We start from the raw sequence: 16,292 nt of genomic DNA, 5'->3' as shown, positions 1-16,292 counted from the left end.
TACCCACTACCCCAAATCACGCAGACCCTCTGTTCTCACACAAGTACCCTGGGAAGAGCTGGGTACTAATTTCGTACACCCAAAGTGCTGCGTATTGGTTTCACATCATGCTTCTGCCAAATCCATTTGCCACCTTGCAGTGGTGCAATGGGTCCTGGCATTCGAGCTCAGGCCCTGCCCAGGGGCTCAGCCCAGGGTGCTGCTGCTGTAGGCAGGACCAGAGTTCATTCCTGTGGCAAGACTGGAGTTGATTGCAAGAGAAATGGTCTTTGTGCTGAAAGCACCCCAGACTGCACCGCTCCCTCCTGCCCTGCCCCAACAGCGTCAGTACATTTCCATTGCTCTGTGGCAGCAACACCCATTTTTCTTCTCCAAGCAGCTCCTACGCTCAGCCCCAGCAAATGGCTGTGCAGGTGCTGGAGCCCATTTTCCCTTGGAGAGCTGCAGAAGAGAGCTGGAGACATGCTCAGGAGCAGGAGGATGGGATCACCTTCAAAGGTGACTGCAAAGAGAGGCGGTGGTACCAGCTGCCTGCTGTAAGCCATGTGTGCTGTTGCAGGCAGAGCAACCAGGGGCCCCAGGGCAAGCTCAGGCTGTGGAGGTGCCTCGGGCTCCCTCGTGGGCTGAGCCCAGCTTGGGGAATAGCCTGTGATGCAGAAGCTCAGCTGATTTTAATTGCACTTGTGGACTTAGCCCGAAGGCTCTTTAGTCCTGCTGAGTCGTGGGGTGCGGGCACACCCTGTGGCACCGCGCCGGCGGGTCTGGCAGCATGGGAATGCCACGCTCAGCAAGCTGCTTGCTGCCCATGCACCCGAGGGAGCGCGGGGAGAGAGCACGGCTCCTGCTACCAGGGCCAGCACCGAGCAGGCAGCAAGTGATGCTTCAGAGTAAGGGAAATGCCCTTTTGGAGGTGGGGATGGAGATCCCAATGGAGATCATCATCCTTTTCCTCCTCTCTGGGGCACATCTCACGTCGGCTCCCAAAGCCCCAGTCTCCCGCTGCTCCAGCTCTCATGGGCCACTGCGCAGTGGTAATTACTGCAGCTCTCCGGGGAAATGGGATCTTCATCTTTGCTGTAATTACAGCTACACATCCACAGCAAAGCGATCAAAGGGAGCAGGAGAGGAGGGGATGAGGAGATTGCCATCTCAGAAGCAGGTTGCACCGGCATTGCACGCAGCAGGCATGCTCAGGCACATGCTGGCCATAAACACTTGACAGTCACAGCACTGAAAAAAACCACACACGCAGAGCTCAGCACCATCACTTGAATCTAGCCGAGAGGGGGCAAGTTATACCGCTGCTGGCTGGTGGCTCCAAGATGAGTGTCTGGCGTGGGAGATACAGCAAACCCCCCTTCAGCCCCAGGGTGTCCGACAGAAGCCCTTGGCTAACGGCTTTGCCTTCCCTGTTCAGTCCATCAGTCTCCAGGTCAACCACCCAACCCCTTCCACCAGCACAAAATCCATTGGAAACAATCTGATTTCCTTTATTTACACATGACATTTGGGAAAAAAGCCTAATTCTATTGCAACTGGGGAAAAAAAATAAAACGTAATTCCAGTTTTACAGCGTCGGGCCTGGTGGAGCTCGAGTGCTGCAGCTGGACGAGATGCTGTTTCCAGGGCTGTGTCCTGTGCTTGGTGCACTCTCATTTCACTCAGAGCCTCGCCTGGGGCGGATGGTGCAATGTCTTGCCGAGACCATCAGGTGCAGGGGGATTTCCAGCCTGGGTGTACAAATGCAAATGCAACAGTAAGATCTCACAGACTCACATTTTTGGTGAGTTCACCAAAAATAAAAGCCAGTGTTGGAGGGCATAGTGGGCCATAAGGGCTAGCAGTAATCCTTGACTGATGGTGCATTGACTCTGCAAACACCGGTCTCCAGACTCACTGACAGCCAGAGGAGCAGTGCCCTGGCGCTCATTGGGGCTGCTCATGTGGCAGACAAGCATCGTGCCAAATCAGCCTTGTATCTTACGTGGATTTCAATAGTTGGTTGAGTTTTTCAAGGCAGAGGTAAGACAAGCTTGGAGAAAGCAGATCTTTAAAAAGCACAGCTGAGAAAATGGTTTCGGTGTGTTAGGAGCCGCAGGGCCGGGTGTCCCAAGGCACCTGCGGAGCACAGGGGCGTTCCCTGCAGGGCTGGCAGGGGCTGCGCGGGGTTTGCACCTGAAACCTCCAAAGTGCTCGGGTCCCTGACGAACCCTGATGAATGGGACCATAAAACCACAGCTGGCTGGAGCGAACATCCAAGCAGATAACGCACTTACTTTCTCAATAGAACTATTTGTAGGTGAGTGAAGGTTACAGGAAGGGAGGCTCTAATTATCTCATATACTTTTGCAATATATTTGTCTCTTAATTGCATGTTCCCAGAGTCAAACTTCCTCAGGCTCTTTCTCCTCTAGCGACCAGTGGAGGCTGTGCATGCAGAATGCCAGCACCAGGGCAGTTTAGCAATCCCATGCTTCTGGTTTTTGTGTAACCCTGTTGCTATGTAGTCCTGTGGCTAACTGCAGCGCTCACATTCAAACCATGGTCAGTCAACAGCCCAGTTCCTCCCCAGGTGTTTACTCTGTTGTCACAAGAGCGCTGACATGTTATTACTTACAAGCACGGCAACTAAAGGGAGTGTGACCATGGGGCAGCAGGAGCCAACGCAGCAGCTGGGGCTCAGTCTGAAGCTCTGCCTGTGCACACGTGGGCTCGGCTGTGGGCTTTCACACCACTCGTACGAGGAGTGACAGAAGGGCTTCACCTCCCATGCACTGATGCCCTTTTAGGCTGAAACAAGTGAGATCGAAACAGGATTCACCCACATCCTTTGCACAAACTGCTCTTGTCCACCATCCTTGCTGAGCAGCCTGCAGCGGGGCCTGCTGTGCGCAGCAGTAGATACAGCCCAGCCCAGGCCAGGCCTCTTCACTGTCTTTGCCAGAGCAACACTTTCAGGTGAAGATTTCAGCGCTGCCACCCTACTGATGTCAGCCCTTAGGGCAAGGATGGTCCAGGTTACCGGTCTATACCTCTGCCTATGTGGGAGCAAGCTATCGCAGCGCAACGACATCTGCGTTGTGATGCTGGGCTGGTTTATGTGCCCTGAGCTGCACAGAGGTGACAGTGACACCAGGCTCCAAGACATCTCGCAAAGCCAGCTGCTAGTTGAGACAGGTAAAGAGGGAAGAGGCTGGATCAGCAGATGGATGGATAGACTGATCAAGGTCTGGAAGAAGTTTAAATCAGATGCATGGATCACCTTACCGTCCCCAAGTCTGTGACAGTCAAAGCTGCCTTGTACCACCCAGGCTGCTGTCTAGGAGCTTGAGCAACCCGCGGCTTCATGCTGCCTGCACTATCAGCCCTTCCTGGGAGGGCTCGCAAGCCACGCACATACGTGCCTTGACATGGCCAAAACCAGGCTGGTCGCTTCCTCCTCCCCCTGCTTTTAATGTCACCAAACCCAGCTGCTGCTTTCAACACATGTCCCTTGGCAGGAAGCGGAGCGAAGCAGGCCGCTGCGCAGAGCTGCCAAAGACACCGCAGGAAGTCAAGGGCAGACGCGTGGTGAGGCAGCGGGGAGCGAGACGCCGCTCTGCAGACAGACCCAGCCCTCCTTCGCCACAGCCTGCGCCCCTCGGGGGGTCCTCGCCGAGCACCCGCCTGCCCAGCCTCGCGCCTCCCGCTGCTCTACAACCTGCTCAGCCCTGCAGGGCGATGCCAGGCGATGGACACGTCTCTCCTTCCTTCCTACGCTGCTGAGCGCTTTCCCTCCCTTCCCTTCTCCACTCACCTTCTCCCCACACGCATGGGAGTCCTTCACCCTGGCTCCATTGCTTTCCCAGTCAGAAGCAAGTCATCAGAAGTGAGGTCACATGTTGTTTCCAAGGAAGCAATAAATTCAGACAAATAAAAGATAAAAAGCACAGCCAGGTTATTTTAAGACATCAGAAAACTAAGGCCAAGGGTAACGCTCTCAGCTTTATGGCTTTTCACAGACCCAGCCACAGAAATCCCACTATCAGCGATGCTGTGCGGACCCTTCTGCTCACCACGCTTTGCCGTTAGCACTCTCTTACCTTTTCAAGGTAGTTTTTCAAGGCAGCTTTCCAAGGTCCCTGCTGAGGGTGCTGGAAGGCACTGGGTGCCACAGACACCCTCAACAGGCAGTGCCTGCCACGGAGAGTTTACTGCCTGCCCGGCACTGGCTGGGTGCTTGTTCCTGCCAGCGTTTCTGGACCCTGCTCAGCTGGACTATCTGCAGGGTACCCTTGCAACGTGTCTAAATAATTCAGTCAGTAGTTTAAATATGCAAAACACGCGGCGCAATCTAGTAAGCTGGGTTTTTTAAAAAGAATTTGGAACTGCTTCTTTCTGGCTGCTGAAGCTTGGGAGGGCAAGGAGGGGTTTGCCTTTGCCTCTGCCCCAAAACGGCCGCGTTTCAGGGGGGATGACGCGATCCCTGTTGCGTTACGCAGCGCACTGAGGGTCACAGGCCCTCTTCCATCAGGCAGTTTGTTATGATAATTCTAATGCACAGGCTGTCGTCATCTGGCAGCGTAACCGCTTGCCTTATGAAATAACTCAGCGTGACAGCTCTGCTTGCTAGCAGGCAGGCCCATGTCTGGCTTCTAATCTGGCATCAGAAATCACTCCCCTTCCTTGAGCTACAGACGAATATTAAACGTTTCATTTGCATTATTCCAGATAATCTGTTGCAGAGCGTGGGAAGAAGGGAATTACTGCCGACCTTGTTTAGGAGCCCACGGGTGAAGCAAACACGCACCTGCCATCCCCACCACTCCATATCTGCTAATGCTGTTTGCCATCAGCTCTGTGGCCGTGCTGGAATTCGCATTTCAGTTCCCTAATGTCAGCCGGCGTTTGCGGGTTGAGCCGATCGCCTCACGCCGTGTCCCAGTGATGGATCACCAGTGACTTTCTTCCCGTGTCAACAAAAGCGAAAGTCACGAGGATAATGCAGAATTGCTCCAGGCCAGCATATGTTCAGCTGAAAAGATCTCGGTGACTTCCCAGGCATATGCTGGCTGGCGCGGCGCTGGAGCAAGGCTCTCTGGACAGCCTGTATGACACAGGCTGGAGGGATTAATCTAACGCTGCGTCGAGATGCTAATACAATAAGGGTTCTTTGTGGCATTAGCAGGAATCATGAGACCAGCTCTGAGATGTCATTGCCTGGCAGCTGTAGGGAGTGCTGGCCTTGAGCTCTCCAGCACAGAGAAGGAGCTTGTCTCCTGCTTCAAGCATTAAAACTGCTGAGGGGCAGTGAAAATGCAGTGACCACCGCTCTGTTTCGGTGACAGCTCATTTGCGAACAGCCTGCTACCTCTGTTGTTGAGTCTAGGGAGAATCGAGGGAACAAGGGTTATTTGGAGAGGGACAATCGCTTTTCCTTGAGTTTTCCAGGAGCTGCAAAGCTGTGGATACCAAGAGGATGCTCAGGACTGCAGCGCCGGGGGCATATCTTACCCCCGTGAAGTTGCTGCCCCCCATGGGACTGGGGGTTTGCTATAAAAACAGTTGCAAAACCTGCTGAGGCCAGGGAAACAGTTTGTGCCAGTTCCAGCAGACATGCTTTCATCTCTCTTGCCAGCTTCACACCCACAAAGCTTTGGGCCTGATCCTGACCTAACCCCAGCACCAGCGAGGAAAGCTCCACCCTGCTCAGCACGTTTGCGCCGGTGGAAAACCAGCATCAAGCACCAGTGGAGAACATGGGTGGGACAAGGGGCAGGGAGATATGGCAAGCAGGAACCTGTCACGAACATTAGCAAGCTGACCCATGCTGACCTCACTCAGCTGCAAATTTTCATGACAGACCCAAAGACCCCACACCATGCAGGAGGGACCCGAAGACCCCACATGGCACCACGAGGGATCGAAAAACCCCAGTGTAATGGCATGAGGGGATTCAAAGACCCCACATGGCACCAAGAGGGGACCCCAAGCCCCTACATAATGCCATGAGGGGACCCAAAGACCCCACATAACACCATGAGGGGACCCAAAAACCCTGTATAGCACCATGAGGGGACTCTAAACCCCCACATAATGCCAAGGGGGCACCCCAAACCCCTACATAATGCCATGAGGGGACTCTAAACCCCCATTTAATGCCAAGGGGGCACCCCAAACCCCTACATAATGCCACGAGGGGACCCAAAGACCCTGCATGGCACCATGAGGGGACCGTAAACCCCCACATAATGCCAAGGGGGCACCCCAAACCCCTACATAATGCCATGAGGGGACCCAAAGACCCCGCACAGCACCATGAGGGGACCCCAGACCCCCACAATACGCCATGAGGGGACCCAAAGACCCCGCACGGCACCATGAGGGGACCCCAGACCCCCACAATACGCCATGAGGGGACCCAAAGACCCCGCACAGCACCCTGAGGGGCCCCCACGCCCGCATGGCACCACGAGGGGACTCTAAACCCCCACATAATGCCAAGAGGGCACCCCGAGCCCCTACATAACGCCATGAGGGAACCCAAAGACCCCGCACAGCACCATGAGGGGACCCCAGACCCCCACAATACACCATGAGGGGACCCAAAGACCCCGCACGGCACCATGAGGGGACCCCAGACCCCCACAATACGCCACGAGGGGACCCAAAGACCCCGCACGGCACCATGAGGGGACCCCAGACCCCCACAATACGCCACGAGGGGACCCAAAGACCCCGCACGGCACCACGAGGGGCCCCCACGGCCGCAGCGCTGCGCAGGCCGCACCCCGCGGCCCGGCCGCCGCGCCCCGAGCGCAGCGTCCCGCCCGGCGGAGGGGAGCGGCGGGGCGGGCCGGGCCGGGCCGGGCCCCTCCGCACCGCCCACATAAGGCGGGGGCAGGCCGGGCCGCTCGGCGCGGCGGCGGCGGCGGGAGCGGTGCCTCGGTCGGGCTGCGGCGTGAGGCGGGATGGAGCTGGGGTGGCTGCTGTGGGGTACGGCGGTGCTGCTGCTCCTCCACGTCCTGATGGAGCTCAGCCCCGCCGTCAACTTCGTGCTGCGCATCGGTTTCTATTACCTGCTGTGCATCGTCGTGTCGGCGCTGACGGTGCCCGTCTGCCTCCTCGTCAACGGCGGCCGCACCGTCAAGAACATGCGGTGGGTGTGGGGGGACGCCCGAGGCGAGGCGGGGGCGAGCCAGCCCCGCGGGCACGGCTGTAACGGCAGGGCCGGGGCGCGGGTGGGTGAAACACAAACCGGGGAGATCGGTTTCAGGCCCGGCCTCTGCGGGGGAGCCTCGGGGCGGGGGGTGATGGTGGCCTCCTTTGCCTCAGGTGTGTGACAGCGGACCCTCGGGCGGGCGCTCTGGTGGCGGCGGGGCTCCTTCTTGGCTCCTCGAGGCTGCTGGGGGCTGTGGTGAGGGGCTGCTCCTGCCCATGGCTGTGCCCTCGCTTTTGGAGAGCCCCATGTGGGGATGAGCACCCTTCGGAGGCGCCTGGAAGGTGTGAGGATGGCAGCAAGCGGCCGTGCTCCAAGGACCGCGCAGGGTTTTGGGGAAGGCTGTGTGACAACAGTGTTTGTCTGGGGTGGGTTTTTTCCCCCCTCCAGAAGTGGAGGCTGTGCCAGGAGGGCCGTCTGCTGGCAGACGGTGTTTAATATGCTGCTCTCAGCCTGGCGCAGGGAGCGTGGTGGCCATGCAGCTGCGGGGGCACGCTTGTTGCTGTCGGGTCTCGCTGCGTGCGTCCTCTGACGGGGCGCCCAGGGCAGTGGCAGAGCTGCTGCTGGAGAAAAGCAGCTCTTCTACCTGCAAAGGCACATTTTAAGGGCAGAGCTGGCACTTCTGGCAGTGCAGGAAGACTTGGGTTCCTTGCTTTGCTCTCCCATAGGCAGCTTTTTACCTACTCTAACCATCCACATCCAGGCCAAGTTATAGGGGTGCGGGGGAAAGGGGAGCCCCGTTGCCTTAATACACCCTTTTGGATCAAAGGTTGGGCAGCGTCTCAGCTGGCGGAGCTGGACTTTGCTTTGCGGTGGGGCTCTCGCAGGCTGGGCTCAGGGCGGAGCGAGCAGATGCCGGCCGCTGACGTCCTGCCTTATGGGCTCTGCCCTGCCTGCCCAAGCCGACGGTCTGCGATCCGCTCTCGTGCTGTTGCCCCAGACACTGGAAACAGCAGTCTGCTCTGGGATCTCCAGCCTGGCTCTGTCTCCAGCTTTGGTTGCCTTGGCTCGCCCAGGAGCAGCTTTCCTGCGCACAACCAGTTTTGCAGCTGGGAGAATTTATGATGTTAGGTATGGAGACACTCTCTTTTCCTTCCCCGCCCCTAAAACTTTGTGAATCTCCTGTAAACTAAAGGAACTGTTTGGGAGCAAGAACTCTTTGCATTGGACAATGCCTCCTGTTGAAACTCAGAGCTGTATTTTGGCCAGAACTGCCCTTTTCCTGTAACTTAAGCCTGTTATTTCCATGTGCTGGCACTGGCTGATGATCCTGGTCATGTATCCCAGCCCCTGAGAGGTCTGTGGCTGAGGTGATCCAGTGAGCTCCTTATTTCTGCAGCATCTCAGTCTGCTTATTCCAGCTCGGGGAAGGGGGTTGGAGCAGAGCACGTGCTGGTGGAGAGACAACATTAATAGCATTGCTGCCTGGTGCAGAACACCCCATCCTTGCTGTGCTCCTGACTCCAGTGCCAAGCTGGTGTGACTTGGAAGAGGTTGCCCTCTGTGTCTGGTAGAGATAGAGCTGTTTATCTAGCAGCGAAACCTCTTGCAAGAGTTTCCAACCTGGTAAACTCACTTCATTAATCCTTGAAAATCAGAGGATCTTAAAAAGGCCTCTGTCACAGGCTGCAGAGCAGAGCACATGAAGCTGGGCATGCTGGATTTCAAACTCAGGCTGTTACAAATGCACTAAAAAAGCACATTCCCTCTCATTTTTCTATTCTCTCCTTGCGTCTGGCAGTAAGTGCATCAGATTTACAGCTCTCTGCAGCTATGACTGCACTAACTCAGGATCATTTGTGCCAGCAGAGAGGTGGCTTGCAGGGCTGAAGGGGAGCAGGACCCATCTCCTTAACCCTGTGGGTGACATGGCCAGCTCAGCAGGGGTGCTGGTCACCTGGTTCTTTACTTGCTCTGAGCTCTGCCCCTTTCCCTCTTTCAGTAGCTAAGGCCACATCTTGTGCAAGGAAATGCTGGCTTCTCACTGGCAGGAGGAAGTTGGATGGTTGCTCTTGAGTAATGTGTAACCAGCCCCTCCCAGCAGCTACCAAATAGTGTGACTTCCAGAGCAGTGACCTCTTTTTTGGTTGGCAGTCAGAAGGGAGGAGAAGTGGGATTTAGGTCAGTCTGGTGGTGTGACACCTACCATGACCACACTGATTTGTGTCACCCTGACTCCCCTCACCTGCCCCCTTTGTCTCTTCATCTGGAGTGCAGGCCCATGGTGCTCGGGAGCTCTGCAGCCTGGGCACCTCCCTGTGTCCTTTCCCTGGGAGCAGCTCCAACCTTTGCAGCAAGTTTGAATACTGGCGGACTAACAGCAGTGGTGTTACTCAGCCGTGTCTCCTGTGGCCATTAGCCTGGCCTGAACTCCAGTGTCCAAGTCAGTGCCTGGGTCGTCTGCGTGGTGGGGCACCCCACAGAGAAATGAACCCCACTGTGGGTAGGAGCAAGCCTGGGAAAGGCACCTTGACAAAGGTGTGTGGTTGAAGAGCTGGTGGCAGGGGTGGGGATAATTCTGGAGAATGGATGCTGGGAGCTGCTTCCAAGCCATGATGAGATGTCAGCTGGCTGCTCATCTCCCACCCTGGGTGACAGGGGTGCTTCCCAGGCTGATGGTGCTGTGCAGCCCTCCAGCTGGACCCTGTGGTGGGGGAAAAGCTGACACTGTCGCTCAGTTTCTTCCTGCAGGGAAGAAAGCTTTGTCCTCTGTCTGCCAGGGAGAAGGTAGACCCTGAGGCAGGGTTTCCAGGTGCTTGTTGGAGGGTAGGTGGGCTCCTGAATCTGCTCTAGGGGGGATAAGAGCAGAGCCGGTGGCTGCTCCTGGGGACTTTGTTCACGTGCAAGCTCCTCTGCCTCCTGTCCTGGCAAATGGCTGCCCAAAATAGCCCCTGCGTGCTGCCAGGCTGCGTCCTTTGGCCCAGTTGGAGGGTCCCCAGCTCCCACCTGTCTCGGGGTGGCATAGATGGGCCCTGCTCCCATGGGCTGGCAGTGTCTCAGCCGGCGAGCCTGGGCTGAGTGTGCTCAGCAAGGGCATGGCAGCCTGTTTGATGGGTTGGCCGGGCTGAGTGGAGCTGCTGGTATCTCCTGCCAGCTGGGCTTCCAGCCCTGGGGCACAGGAGAAGAAAGCTTGGGAGCTTGGTGGACAAACCTGTAGATCCACTGGGGAAGTGAACTGACAGGCAAAAGCTATTTGCTTGAAGATGAGTTTGCCAGGGGCACCTAGCCTCTGCCAGGCTGCATGGGGAGCATCCCATTTGCTGCTTGCATCCTGGTGCTGTACAGGAAAGTGTTCCTCACCTTCATTTTCCTCCTTTCTTGGACTCCCCTGGGATAACAACACCCTGTGTTTGTATTGCTAAGCAGCCTCTTCCAGCACTGCAAGGAGGAGAATTGGCAGAACTTTCCTTGGGTGGCGGGTGTGCAGGCTAATACCCACGTGCTGGGGAGCAGCAACTCCTGGTAGAACCGTCTGAACACCTTGTGGGGCTCTGCTGATTGCAGAAGGAAAACATTCGTAGCATCGGAGTAGACTACGGCCATGGCACAGGGGGCAACAAACAGCACTAAATGAGCAGGACTGGCAGCAGGAGGAGTGGTCCTTGATCCAGCACTGAAACCACCATCTCTCCCTCCTGGATTCTGGGGGGCTTCCAGTTTGCCCTCTGTTTGCAGGGCTCTTGCAGATGTGCTAGGGTGGACTTGCCTCTTCTGAAGAGCCTGTAGTGAGCCTGGTTGTGAGCTGATGCCATCAGCTTGAAGGAAGCGTGGACCATCAAGTCCAGCTGTACTGACCTCAAAGTTACAGAATCACAGAATGGTGGGGGCTGGAAGGGACCTCTGGAGACCCCCTTGTCCAACACCCCTGCTTGAGCAGGCACCCCCAGAGCAGGGGCACAGGACCGCATCCAGGCGGGGGGTGAATGTCTCCAGGGAAGGGACCCCACAGCCTCTCTGGGCAGCCTGTGCCCCTGCTCTGGCACCTGCACAGGGAAGGGTTTTTTTCTCATGTTCAGGTGGAACTTCCCGTGTTCCAGCTTGTGCCTGTTGCCCCTTGCCCTGTCGTTGGGCACCACTGAAAAGGGCCTGGCCCCATCCTCTTGACACCCACCCTTCAGATATTGATAAGCATTGATGGGACCCCCCCTCAGTCTTTTCTCCAGGCTGAACAGACCCAGATCTCTCAGCCTGTCCTCATAAGGCAGAGGCTCCAGCCCCCTGATCATCTTGGTAGCTCTTCACTGGACTTGCTTGAGTAGTTCCCTGTCTTTCTTGAACTGGGGGGCCAGAGCTGGACACAGCACTCCAAATGTGGTCTCACTAGGGCAGAGTAGAGGCGGGGGATAACCTCCCTTGACCTGCTGGCCGTACTCCTTTACAATTGGTTTCCCCCAGGCTTCCAGTAAAATTCCCACACTGGGAGTGTGCAGGGCTCAGCATGCAACTGAAGCACTTCAAGCACACGGGACCATGCAGGACAGACACCTGGATGGACCATGGAGCAAATAAGACTGGAGGCTCTCTGTCACAGAGCTGCTCTTGTCTCCTTCCACGCACCCTGGGTATAGCAGACCCTGTCACCTCCCTGCCCTGCTGCTGACTGCTCTTCTCTTCTGCAGAATCATCAGAACTGTGGTCAGGACCTTCAAGTATTTCTTCGGCCTGAGGTTTGAGGTGGAGGGACTGGAGCACTTCAAGGTGGAGGGCCCTGCTATCATTGTGTCCAACCACCAGAGCACCCTTGACATGATGGGTGAGGAGCTGATGGGAGGGAGGGAGCAGTTCTCTTGCTCACTGTCACAGAAATCCTGCTGTCATCACCTGGCCAAGCAACCCCTGCCCTGGCTGGTCTGAGCTACCGAGCCAACTGATCCAGCTTTCTCTAGCACTGCTGGCTGCAGGAAGGGTCTCCCCTCTCCCTGAACAATCACACCCCCATGCAGCACCCCAGGTACTGCTCAGCTTCAGGTGCTTCTCAGCTCCCTTTTACATTCCTGCCTTGCTGATAACCTGGCTGGCCTAGCACCTGTGGTGGCCCCACTGGGCACTGTGAGGCTGAGGAGTAAGCTGCCTCTGAGGGCCACCCTGCCCCTGTAATTTTGCTGTGTACCAAGCCTCCATCTGCTCTGTTGATGGCAGCAGAAACCAGCAGAGAAACGAGACATTGGCCTGTCCCTGATACTCCCCTCCCCACCTTGTGTCTCTTGTCCCATCCGAGTGCAGGATGGGGGTTGGGGGCTGCTTCTCACCCTCTGCCATCACATTAGGGCTGATGGAGGTCCTGCCTGACGACTGTGTCCAGGTGGGCAAGAAAGAGCTGATGTACGCTGGCACTGTGGGGCTCGTCATCTACCTTGGCGGCGTCATCTTCATCAACAGGAAGAGCACCACCAGCGCCAAGATGGTGATGGCAGAGGTGGCTAAGACTATGGCAACTGACAATGTGAGTGTGACTGTGGTGCTTGGCAGAGTGGCATGTGTCTGGGCATCCTGGGGTGGCGTGGGGGGATGTGGAACTCCTGGTGCTGGCTCACCTGGAGTTACAGCCACCTCCAGCTCTTAGTGAGGCTGGCTGGTGGCTTGGCCAGCAGGAGTGGAGCACTGCAAGTGGATTGCTGGAGCAGAGCTTTATCTCCCCATGTGCAGGTGAAGGTGTGGGTGTACCCAGAGGGCACGAGGAACTGCACGGGAGATTTGCTGCCATTCAAGAAAGGAGCATTTCACCTTGCTGTCCAGGCACAGGTAATGGCGCTTTGCTCCTGTATGGGGACCCCAAATGCTTTTGCAGTGGCATTGCAGGCTGGTCGTGCAGTGGTATGGTTTATTTGCTCTCAAGTGAGCTGTGTTCCCAGGTCACAGCTGAGCTCCTCAGCTAAACCACCATTAGGTGTCCTAAGTACTGCCCAGCAGGAGCTGAGAGCCTTCTCCATCCCCTCTAGGAGTGACTTGACCCCATGTGGACTGGTGGCTGCAGGCAGTGGAGGAGCTACCTTGTCCTCTCTCCTGACTGCCCCAGCACTGCATTCCCGGTGTCCCATCTGGAGGGCAGAGCATGGTGGGCAGGCACACCTGACCCCCTAGCTCTAGGCTTTGCTGCCTGGCAGCGTGGCGGTGCAGCGTCTGTGCCTTGCTCCTGGGAGCGCGGCTGTAGCCCAGAGCTTGCTTCTGACAGGGAGCCCCGTGGATGCTGCACTTTGTGAGCTTGCCTGGGGAATCCCAAAGCTGTTGATGCGTTTCTCAGTCCCCCAGGTTGCGATAGTGTAGCATTGATTGAGGATTGTTAATGCTAGTGCTTTAGAGCAACATCTGGGCTTGTTCTGTGTGAAAATAGCTGCTCCCTCCCAGACAGCCATATGGTGCTTCTTGGTATGTCTTAAATGCCTTCTCTCTCCAAAGTGACAAGATCCATGAATGGGGGAGCAGACAAACAGCTCCTTGGATTTGGACAGCTAGAGCTGTCAGTGCTCCTGGAGGAGCAGCGGTGCTGGCCTGGGCAGAGCTCTGGGGCAGTGTGCTGGGGACACTGAAGACCTGGCTGTGCTGCCAGCGCCCAGGCGGTTGCTGGAAGCTGAGCCACCCTGCTCAGCTCCTGGCTGCTGGGGGTTAGGCGCCCGAGAGGCGGCTGGGAGGAGGTGGGTGCCTTGCCTTCCCATGCATGCTCTGCCTCGCCTCTCAGGACTGGGATGACTCAAGGCCTGAGGGAAAACTGCTTTCCCTGAAAGAGGTGTTATAGCAGGGATCCTGGAGAAGGGAGTAGGTGCCAGATCTTTTGCTGGGTTCAATTGGCCAAGCCCAGGGTGTAGCCTGTGTTGTACCATCCCTGTTCCTGCTGGGGTGATGCAATGAAGGCAGGGGCTGGCAGCTGCCAGAAGGAAAGGATGTCAGTGGAAATGGTACACACCTCTGCTAACACTCCCCCTGAGTCACTGACTGTAGATTGTCTCTGTTACCACCACTGAAATAATGATCCTGTGCCTGCCCTCTTGCCTGTCTGAAGCTTCTCTGGAAGTAATTGATTGCAACTGGTGACTCCTTTTCTTAGAAGCTGAAGGCACAGCAACTGGCCTGCCTGAAATGTGTGCTTGTGCAGCATGGCAAGGCCTGTCAAAACAGGCAGCCTCCAATGTGTGCAGGTCAGAAAACACCTGAGTTTTGAAGCCAGGTGTGGGAGAAGGAGCCCTGAGAGCCAGTGATGTCCTGAGGCTGAAGTGCCTTCAGTGTCCCTGTGCCTTGAGTTGCTGGGACGTGGTTTCAATCCCATTTGACTCCTGACTGTCCCAGCCTTTGGAAGTGGGTCTTGCTTGTGGGGCTGCATGTGCCCTGTATGGCTGAGAGCCAGGCCAGGTCAGCTCTGCTGCCTGGGCTTTGCTGCTTATCTTTGGCCTGCTCTGAGTTGCTGCAGTGTAACTAACTCCTCTTTTTCCTCTTCCTCCCCAAGGTCCCAGTGATCCCTGTGGTGTATTCCTCCTTCACCACCTTCTATAACCCAAAGACGAATCTATTTACATCAGGTACCAAAGAGCCTGAGGGCCTTTACAGTCACTTGGAGACATGGTTGATGCCATACCCATGTGGAGATGTGGTTCACAAGGGTGTGGGAGGGAAGCGGAGCTGGGGTGAACAGGAGTTGTCTGTATGGGATGTGTGCAGAGTCAGTTCAAAGCACTTGGCACCAGAGCCTGGGCTGGGTTAACTCAGGAAAGAATGTAAATAAATGTGGTGAGGGATGTTTTCATTAAAAATTGGACACTGTCTCTCCCTCCCATAACTGGCACAGCCCAAATCCTTTGGTGAGGGCTTGGGGAAGGAAGCAAGCATGCTCTCAAAGCAGGGACCCCTCTGCAAGCAAACCAAGGAACCTGGTTGTATCAAAGCTCTGAAGTCTGTCAGTACAAGTTCTGGGCAGAAAGTTGGCTTTCAGTCAACTTGGAGCAGTATCTCTCATTTCTGGGAGGAAGCCTTGTTCCCTGCGTGGATGGCTGGAGCCAGCCAAAGGTAGATGGAGGGAAGGGAGCACCCAGTGCAGGCTGTGCCTGGCATGGCCCTGGAGCCGAGTGGGTCTGTGGCCCTGGTCTCCCCCTACTCTCGGCCAGCAGGTGGGGGCAGAGCGGGGGACACCAGCCTTGGAAAGGGGCAAGCTCTGGCTGCGGTGTCAGTTTGGGGCACAAGGGAAATACTGTGCTTGGTGCAGTTGTTGGAGGGCAGGGTCTGATCCCCAGAGCAATCCCCCTACCCCTGACCCCTGAGACCAGTGCAGCCTCTGCCTGTGCTCCAGGGATGGACGACTGAAGCCCACCGAGGGATGAGGGCTGTGCTGGGGCTGGCCGGGGTGGGGGGGAACAGGAGTCCCAGAAGGACAGAGAAAGTTGCACCTGTGGTGTGTGGGTTTCTCATAGGCTCTTCTCTTGTCCCCAGGCAAAATCAAGGTTAAGGTCCTGCCTCCAATAGACACCAAAGGCCTGACATCAGACGATGTCTCCGACCTCACTGAGAGATGCTTCCGCACCATGAGGGAGACCCTGTTCATGCTGTCGGGCAATCCAAGCAAGGCAAAGGACTCTTCCTAGATGCTTCTCCAGTGGCGTCACCGTGTGGTGGTGGCTGAAGGAACCTGTCTGTTGCCAAATACCGACAGAACTTCTCTTCCTCTGCAGTATCTCTGGGAACAGCACGGGGTGTCAAGCCAGCGCTGAGGTTCCCCGTTGAGTGGATTTCTCTTATGGGTTCATTATCTTGCAATGAAACGTCTCCTTTTTCTGAATTTCTCAGGCATCAAACTTGTGGTACCAAAGGGCTCAATGACCAGAGAGGTGAGTTCCCCCAGCTCAGGCAGCTGCTGTGGAGCGACAGCGAAAACCTGGCTGGAGACTGGGCTCTGCCTCACGTGAGTGTCCCTGCACCTGTGTTCCTGCAGGCTCAGCTAGTGCTGGCCTGGCTCCGTGCTGTCTCAGAGAAAAACCACCAGGCAGCAATTTGAGCAGCATCAAGGTTGTGCAGATACAAAGAGGGCCGAGAATCAGGTGAAAATCCAGGCTATGGCTCTTGGGCAGCACTGGTAGTGTGGCATCCTGCCCGGGCAGCCCGGAGCACTGCC

At 56.5% G+C, this 16,292-nt stretch overlaps 1 protein-coding gene and 1 long non-coding RNA gene across 3 annotated transcripts; one reads left to right on the top strand and one right to left on the bottom strand.

The window, feature by feature from the left end:
• Positions 1–1,469: 1,469 nt before the first annotated feature.
• LOC135316241 (uncharacterized) lies at positions 1,470–6,684 on the bottom strand. Its single transcript, XR_010375672.1, has 2 exons — positions 3,797–6,684; positions 1,470–1,730 (listed from the first exon to the last, which is right to left on the bottom strand). It is a non-coding gene; the product is annotated as an uncharacterized LOC135316241 (long non-coding RNA).
• Positions 6,685–6,887: 203 nt separating this feature from the next.
• AGPAT2 (1-acylglycerol-3-phosphate O-acyltransferase 2) lies at positions 6,888–15,959 on the top strand. 2 transcript variants are annotated; one of them, XM_064469067.1, is made up of 6 exons: positions 6,888–7,138; positions 11,818–11,951; positions 12,466–12,641; positions 12,845–12,940; positions 14,637–14,709; positions 15,614–15,959. In XM_064469067.1, the coding sequence occupies exons 1-6, from the start codon at positions 6,951–6,953 to the stop codon at positions 15,763–15,765; spliced, it is 819 nt and encodes a 272-aa protein (XP_064325137.1). In that variant the 5' UTR covers positions 6,888–6,950; the 3' UTR covers positions 15,766–15,959. The 2 variants fall into 2 exon arrangements, with proteins under 2 accessions (XP_064325137.1, XP_064325136.1); XM_064469066.1 differs by lacking the exon at positions 6,888–7,138 and adding an exon at positions 7,752–8,269.
• Positions 15,960–16,292: the final 333 nt, after the last annotated feature.

This window comes from Phalacrocorax carbo, chromosome 18 (genome assembly GCF_963921805.1).
Source record: "Phalacrocorax carbo chromosome 18, bPhaCar2.1, whole genome shotgun sequence".
In the NCBI taxonomy this organism is placed as follows: domain Eukaryota; kingdom Metazoa; phylum Chordata; class Aves; order Suliformes; family Phalacrocoracidae; genus Phalacrocorax; species Phalacrocorax carbo.
Note: the sequence above shows the minus strand (reverse complement) of the source record. Positions and strands in the feature narration are given on the sequence as shown.

Coding starts and splice junctions, on each gene's coding strand:
- AGPAT2 (XM_064469066.1), top strand. CDS start 8,076: ATGGGCTCTGCCCTGCCTGCCCAAGCCGACGGTCTGCGATCCGCTCTC. Junction 11,952..12,465: donor GAGCACCCTTGACATGATGG/GTGAGGAGCTGA, acceptor CCATCACATTAG/GGCTGATGGAGGTCCTGCCT. Junction 12,941..14,636: donor ACCTTGCTGTCCAGGCACAG/GTAATGGCGCTT, acceptor TTCCTCCCCAAG/GTCCCAGTGATCCCTGTGGT.